Source organism: Otolemur garnettii, unplaced genomic scaffold (genome assembly GCF_000181295.1).
Source record: "Otolemur garnettii isolate 467f Iridium unplaced genomic scaffold, OtoGar3 scaffold00018, whole genome shotgun sequence".
Lineage (NCBI taxonomy): Eukaryota > Metazoa > Chordata > Mammalia > Primates > Galagidae > Otolemur > Otolemur garnettii.
The window spans coordinates 14,570,472-14,578,631 of NW_003852413.1; the positions used below are offsets into that span (position 1 = coordinate 14,570,472).

The 8,160-nt window shown below is 44.3% G+C and overlaps 1 protein-coding gene across 1 annotated transcript in view; it reads right to left on the reverse strand.

The window, feature by feature from the left end:
• The window catches only part of PSMD12 (proteasome 26S subunit, non-ATPase 12), a 27,929-nt gene extending 22,142 nt beyond the window's left edge, over positions 1-5,787 (reverse strand). Inside the window, exons 1-2 of the mRNA XM_023511216.1 lie at positions 5,580-5,787; positions 3,933-3,947 (exon numbers count right to left, since the gene is read on the reverse strand). Coding sequence (XP_023366984.1) covers positions 3,933-3,947; positions 5,580-5,687 — 123 coding nt within the window. The 5' untranslated portion in view covers positions 5,688-5,787. The remainder of the gene's footprint in view (positions 1-3,932; positions 3,948-5,579) is intronic.
• Between the last annotated feature and the right edge of the window lie 2,373 nt (positions 5,788-8,160).

Sequence of the window (8,160 nt, forward strand, 5' to 3'; positions counted from 1 at the left end):
GGCGCCGAGCCTCTTCTTTATTTTTAATATTAACCTTAAGAAGAGGCTCGGTGCCCACACCTCAGTGAGTAAGGCGCTGACCACATACACTGAAGGTGGCAGGTTGGAGCCCGGCCAGGGCCTGCTAAACGACGACAATTGCAACCAAAAAACAGATGGGTGTTGTGACCAGCGCAGGTAGTCCCAGCTACTTGGGAGACTGAGGAAAGAGAATTGCTTAACCCTAAGAGTTTGAGGTTGCTGTGAGCTATGACACCACAGCACTCTATCTACCCGGGGTGACATAGTGAGACTGTCTCAAAAAAAAACAAAAAACAAAAAAACAAAAAACCAGGATGGCACCAGTGGCTCAGTGAGTAGGGCGCTGGCCCCATGTACCGAGGGTGCCAGGTTCGAACCTGGCCCCAGCCAAACTGCAATAAGAACAACAACAAAAAATAGCTGGGCGTTATGGCGGGCACCTGTAGTTCCAGCTACTCGGGAGGCTGAGGCAAAAGAATTGCCTAAGCCTAAGAGCTGGAGGTTGCTGTGAGCTGTGACGCCACAGCACTCTACCAAGGGCGACAAAGTGAGACTCTTGTCTCTTAAAAAAAAAAAAAAACCTCGAGAAGAGTCTGCAGGTGACCAAAAGAAATGAAAAGACAGGTCAGGCATGGTGGCTCATGCCTGTAATCCTAGCACATTGGCAGGCTGAGGTGGGAGGACTACGTAAGGCCAAGAGTTCAAGACCAGCCTAAACAACAAAGTGAGACCCCATTTATATAGAAAATAGAAAAATTAGCCAGGTGTGGTGGCAGGAACCTATAGCTTCAGCTACTAGGGAAGCTAATGCAGGAGGACTGCTTGAGCACAGGAGTCTGAGGTTGCAATCAGCTATAACGCCATTGTACTCTAGTCTGGGCAACAGAGCAAGACCATCTTAAAAAAAAAAAAAAGCGAGCAAGCAATATGAAAAGACATGAAGAGAAAAGAGAACCAAAGGATATATACAATTCTTTTTTTAATTTTTAGAATCTAGGGTTTCAGGGCAGCACCTGTGGCTCAGTGGGTAGGATGCCAGCCCCATATGCTAAGGGTGGCGAGTTCAAACCCAGCCCTGGCCAAACCGCAACAAAAAATAGCCGGGCGTTGTGGCGGGCACCAATAGTCCCTGCTACTCAGGAGGCTGAGGCAAGAGAATTGCCTAAGCCCAAGACCTGGAGTTTGCTGTGAGCTGTGACGTCACAGCACTCTACCAACAGTGACAAAGTGAGACTGTCTCAAAAAAAAAAAAAAAAGAATCTAGGGTTTTGCTATGTTGCCCAGGCTGGCCTTGAACTCCTGGCCTCAAGCAATCCTACCACCTCAGCCTTTCCAGTAAGGATACATGAATTTAAAAATACAAGTAGTCCCTAAATAACCATGTACCAAATACAGCATAATTAAGAAGAGAGTGGAAAACCCTCTGTGTATTAAGAACTGCTAAATAGCTTACCTTTACAGTTCAGAAAAGGCTCCTCTTTTGATTAATTTTTAACTCAGTCACATACCAAGGGGGGGTGGGTCAGGGACCAACACCCACCTACAGTTTGTTTTCACATGTTTGGCTGTCTGGCTTAACCAGATATAGGAAAACGCAACCAAATGGTGAAAACTGCTTTGGTGGTGTCAGTTCCTGGGCCCCCCACCCCAACCCCAGTATGCAATTGCACTAGATGAAGAGATCCTCAAGAACTAGTATCACCTTTACTATCTCATAAAGCCGATGCAAAGTCCTCACATACCAATCACAAAGGTGGTAGAATGGTTAAAAATATAGGCTCTGCAACCAAACTGCTTGAGTCTAAATTCCAGCTCTACTACCACATCACCTTAGGCAAGACACAAACTCTCTGACCCTCAATTTTTCTCTTCAGTGAAGTGATCATAGTAACAGTACCAACCCCTCAGGGCTGGTTTAAGGATTAAGTCAGTATCTATAAAGGTATGCCTGGATGTAGGTTGTACTACATCACCATCATTGTAGTTAACATTTCTGTAGGTGTTAGGACACAGAGTTCTATTAGGACACAACTACAGGAAATTCAAAAGGCCTCGATTTGGCAATTTTACTACTCAAGTATAGACTTCACTCTGCCATTTGAAGGCTTCTACTATCTGTGGTTTTCTCACCTGATTCATTCTTTTTAAGTCTTCGCACACATAATTATTATCTCCGAGTGTCTTTCACATTAAAAATAAAAAAATTAAGGAAATTAAGGACAGAATTAATAATCTCTTAAAGAGGTAGTAGGATGTAGCAAAAAGAACACTATTTCTGTTGCCAAGAGACCTGAGCTTGATCTGCCTTATAAACCACTTAAGCTACCTGAACCTTAAGTTTTCTTACAAGTAAAAATAAGAAAACTTTCTTCACAGTTGTACTGCTGGACTCAAAAAAAAAAAAAAAAAAAAATCAGAATTCAAATGGCTTCAATTATATCTAGTTTAACAGGTCCCAAGAGTCATTATTTTAAACATTCCCATTACCACTGGACACTTAAAAAAGCATCTGATATTTGAGTTTGCAAGTGTTTTTATCTTGAACATAACAACGTCCTGAATAAATGCCGCCTGTAAGAGCACTAAAACAAGGAAGTCGTGACATCTTTTTTTCTTACTGGTCCATAAGCTATTTGTGGGCAAGAGCTTTGTCTAATAATCTTTATACTCCATAGTGCCTAGCACTAAGTCTTGCACACAGTGGGCTATGAGAAGGAAATAGTAAGTAGAGGATTTGGTTGTACTTCTCTAAGACGAATGATTTGTTTTTTCCTTATTGATATTATTGTTCTATATATTCTTTTTTTTTTTTTTGAGACAGGAGCCTCAAGCTGTCCCCCGGGTAGAGTGCCGTGGCATCTCAGCTCACAGCAACCTCCAACTCCTGGGCTCAAGCGAGTCTTCTGCCTCTGCCTCCCAAGAAGCTGGGACCACAGGCGCTCGCCACAACGCCCGGCTATTTTTTGGTTGCAGCTGTCATTGTTGTTTGGTGGACCCGGGCTGGATTCGAACCCGCCACCTTGGGTGTATGTGGCTGGCGCCTTAACCACTTGAGCCACAGGCACCAAGCCACTGTTCTATATATTCTAAAGAGGAGGCTGAGAGGCTGACTTTCGCTTTCAGGTATGTTTTGTTGGCTCAAACAGTATTTTATTCATTTATTTAATTATTATTATTTTTTGGAGACAAAGTCTCATGTCACCCTCAGTAGAGTGCCATGACATCATAGCTCACAGAAACCTGAAAATCTTAGGCTTAGGTGATTCTTTTGCCTCAGCCTCCAACGTAGCTGGAATGACAGGCGCCTGCCACAATGCTATTATCATAATTTTTATTTATTTTTTTGAGATAGAGTCTCACTATGTGCCCTTGGAAGAGTGCTGTGGTGTCACAGCTCACAGCAACTTCAAACTCTTGGGCTTAAGTGGTTCTCTTGCCTCAGCCTCACAAGTAGCTGGGACTATAGGCACCTACACAATGCCTGCCTATGTTTTTGTTGTAGATGTCACTGCTGATTAGTAGGCCTGGGCCAGGTTTGAACCTGCCAGCCTGGGCGTATGTGGCCGGTGCCCTACCAATTGAGCTATGGGCACTGCCCTTATTTTTTATTTTTTTGGATACAGTGTCGCCCTTGGTTGAGTGCTGTGGCATCATACAGCATAGCAACCTCAAACTCTTGGGATCAAGTGATACTCATGCCTCAGCCTCCCAAGTAGCTGGGACTACAGGCGCCCACCACAATGCAAGGCTATTTTGAGGGCAGGGGGCCTCACTCTTGCTCAGGCTGGTCTCTAACCTATGAGCGCAGGTAATCCACTTGCCTCAGCCTCCCACTCAAATAGTTATTTTAAATGATTTCTGTCCAGTTTCTAAGTAGTAAGGTATTTCATAAAGAAATCCATATTTCTGGCTGGCAGTCTTCCTTTCTTTCTTTGGGATGTCACACCATTCTCTCAGTCCTTTTCTCTACTACCATCTTCCCTTCTGTCACTCCCTGCTCTCTGTTTCTCATCTCTTTCCTTTCCCTAATATAAAATAAACTTATACTCTTAGAGTCTAAAAAAAGAAAAGAAATCCTTATTTCTGGTTTCTCCCTCAAATTAGCAGTACTGGCAAAGCTCAGCCTTCATCCCCAAATGCCAAAGTTGAACTAGAGGTAATGTATTGCCTTCTTTTCCTGGGCTCAGAAGTTCACATTTAGCTCAGGAGGCAAAACAGCATGGTGGGTAAGAGCATAAGCTCTAAAATCCACCTGCCTGGGTCCACATCTGGCTCCACCACTTTTCTAGCTGTGTGATCTTGGGGCATGTGACTCAACTTTTTCTAGTCTCACTTTCCTTGTCTGTAAAGCAGGAATAATAGTAATTAATACTTACTGCATAGGGCTGAGTCAGGAATGAGTTAGTGCATGAAACAGAGTGCCTGGCATTGTAGAAAGTAGTTAAGTGTCAGCTATCGTTATCTGCCTGACACAGCAGGCATTGAGCTTTCCCACCCTTACGTAACTGATGTTTCTTTACACTAGCTCCTAGAAGCTCAGCAAACATACTGAACCTAAGAAATCCATTATTGGGGCGGTGCTGTGGCTCAAAGGAGTAAGGCGCCAGCCCCATATGCCAGAGGTGGCGGGTTCAAACTCAGCCCCAGCCAAAAACTGCAAAAAAAAAAAAAAAAAAAAAAGAAAAGAAATACATTATTTATCAACTTTATCATCTTTCTCCATCCTTGTTTTTTGGAAAGCCCCATTTAAAAAAAAATTTTTTTTAAAGGAAAGCATAAAAAAGGTTTCCTTCTAAGAACCAAGTGAGAAGCATTACTTGACACTCTTCTTGCCCCAGAATTGCCTAAACGGTAAGGTACTTACAAATGATACGTATTTGTTATTTCTTTTGGAATTCCCTCTCCAGGAATGACTCTACCCTATTCCAATCTTACTAATCCTTCAAGGCTCAACAAGCCTCAAACTCTCTCTTATTTCACCACGAAGAGCAAACAACTGCCTTCTGTGTTCCAGGAACACTTTATAGTTCTATGGCACTCACCAGCAAGCATGTCTTGACTAATTCATTCTGTATGAAGGACTGGGGTTCTTTGTTAAACATCTTTGCACTATCACTTTCCTGCCCCTTCTCCAGGGTAAAGACGACGCACATCGCCGTCACTTATAAATGATTTAACGACATAAACTGATTCTGCAACAGCAACAGAAGTAAACTCTGATCTAGCCCGAATATTGAAGGGGCCTTAAGCCCTGGGAAAATACTACGGTAAACGTTACTTAAACAGCACCCAAGAAAAGGCAAAACCGGGCCCCAAGCCTACAGGAACGAAGTGACCACCAGTCTCGGAAAGGGTCTAGGAAGCTACATGCACGAGCGTACTCCGCAGCTCCAGCCGGACAGAGCCAGGGACTCGCACTCGAGCAGACCCAACCGAGGCTGGACAGGCAATGGGGGGATGTACGCTCCAGCTCACGGGCTCCCTGGGGCCTAAGCTGGCTGTGCGCCGTGACTCAGCCCCTGGCGCCCGCCTACAGCCAGTCTCCGGCCTCCTCTCACCTTGGCCAGCTTCTCGCACTCGGGCAGGCGCTGATCCACTGTAGCGCTGTAGTCCACTTCCATCTTGACGATGCGACCGTCAGCCCGCTCCGAGCCGCCGTCCGCCATGGTCCCAGCTTGAGCGTCCCTGTCTATCCCCCTGCTTCGGCCACCGCTCGTCACCCACACCGGAAGCCGCCTGAGTACCCGCTCAGGCAGTGCGTCGGGAGCCCGCACGAAGGACCCCGTGAGGCCCCCGGTGCCGCCGCCAGTCAGGCACTGCCGCGGACAGCCTGGAGGCGGGGCGTGAGGCGCCGGGGGGCGGGGCTTGCCTCGCGCCGGTGCGGCTCACATGGGTGTTATCTTTGGAAAAATCAGACGTTTTACCTAAAATTTGCTGTAAGGAAAGAAGGTGTCATGTAATAGGTTGTCCCATATATTCTTACAGCCCGGCTTCGAAAAATGATTTCTCAGAACCGTGAACAAGTGGCTTAACTTTTCTTGGATGTCGGTTTTCTCTTCTCCAGGAGGCTGATATAAACCTTGGAAAATAAAGTCCTGAGGTTTTTTTAGTGCATGTAAGCGGAGTGCCTGGTGTTGTAGAAAGTAGTAAGTGTCACTATTATCAGCTTGGCACGGTAGGCATTGACTTTTCCCACCCTTATGTAACTGAGACGTAACTCTATCTGGTTGAGATTCTTGGTGGCGTAACCGGTCTCTGAAACCTCCTGAGAGAAGCTGTGGCAGCGCCAGGGCAAAATCAACAAGCAAAGAATTTTTTTGTTTCGTTTTTACTATAATCCACTGTGTTGGTAAGAAGAATCGTTAGACGTTTTGTTATCCCTGTGGACCTCTCGAGCACCAGACAAGATCCCATATGTGCGACAATTTCAATTTTTGACTGTACAAATTTTATTTTTCATCTGTACCATCTGAGTTTCTATAAAATAGCTTAGGATCCTAAAAAAGAAAAAGCTTCAGATCCTTGAAAATGGAAATGAAGTGTGTTGCATGGGCATATGATCCCAACAGTAGCCTGGAAAGCAAGCAGGAAATCTTTAGTGGTTCTCAATTTAATTATTGCCAATACCCCTGTATATATATCTTGAATAGACCAGTATTTCTGTTGTTTAATTATTCTGCGAAGAAAATCATGGACAATATAACCCATCACAGCGAAACAAGACAAATTTAAAAAAATAGTAAAATACTGTGTATATTTCTAGGCCCTGCTGTGGCTCAAGCTTGTAATCCTTGTGCTCTGAGAGGCAGATGCCAGAGGATTGATTGAGGCCAGAAGTTTGAGGTTAGCCTGAGCAAGAGCAAGAACCCCGCCCCCTCTAAAAAAAGAGGAAAAATTGGCTGCACGTAGTGACTGGCGCCTATAGTCCCAGCTATTCTGGAGGTTGAGGTGGGAGAATGGCTTGAGCCCAGGATTTTGAGGTTGCTTTGAGTTGTGATTATGCCACTGCACTCTAGTTGGAGCAAGACCCTGTCTCTGCAAAATATATATACGGTGTATATATATATTTCTAAATATAAAGGCTAAGACATGTCTACAGTAGAAAATATTAAAAAGTAGCCATTTGCTTCTGCCTGTACATAATAAATGTAAATGTGTAAGCTGCCATTGCCACAAGTGTGTTCCCTTTCTCTTGGTGCCTTGAGCACCAAGGCTCAACAGGGCTTACTGTTGGCTCAGGGATTTTTCTAAAATGGCAAGCAACTCCTTGGTAAAGTTCTGATTATATCAAAGTATAATCTTCCATTATTTTTTCCACATTGAATTCTTAGAAATTTTAGTTCATATTAAAGCTGAAAAAATAAAAACTAGCATGTCATATGTAAAATTGAGTTTGGGTCTAGGCCTCAGATACACAAGTAAGTATCTGGCAGGACATCTCAAATTCTGATGGAACATGGGACAATATTTTATTGTGTAGGTTTGTTGCATGGCAGGCTATACAGCATTTCAGTTACAGGCTGGTTATCTCCCTCTTCCCCCAGTGATTGTGACAACTCAAAATTTCCCTACAAATTTCTAAAACACACACTCTGGGTACCCTTATCATTGAGATGCGCTAGGCTAAGACTTTTTTTTACTCTGTACTATAGTCTGTGTGAAATCAGTTTAACTTGAGTAGACCAAAGGATCAGGATGTCTAAAATTTTGTGTCAAGAGTTTGAGAAGACAAAAAGTAACAAGGGTGAGGACAGTGCCTGTGGCTCAAAGGAGTAGGGCGCTGGCCCCATATGCTGGAGGTGGCTGGTTCAAACCCAGCCCTGGCCAAAAACTGCAAAAAAAAAAAAAAAAAAAAAAGGTAACATTGGTGTCATGGAATAGTCTGATTTATGATTTCTAGAACTCAAAATTAAGAGTGGGAGCTGGTCTAAGAGGCAAATAGGAGGTGGAGAAAAATAAATTGAAGCCCTTCCTTGCCAGGCTTAACAGTAGAAGAAAATGAAAGTAAACGGAAAGCTGGCTCGGCGCCTATAGCTCAACCAGCTAAGGCGCCAGCCACGTACACCTAAGGTGGCGGGTTCGAATCCCCAGCCCGGACCCGCCAAACAACAATGATGGCTGCAACCAAAAAATAGCCGG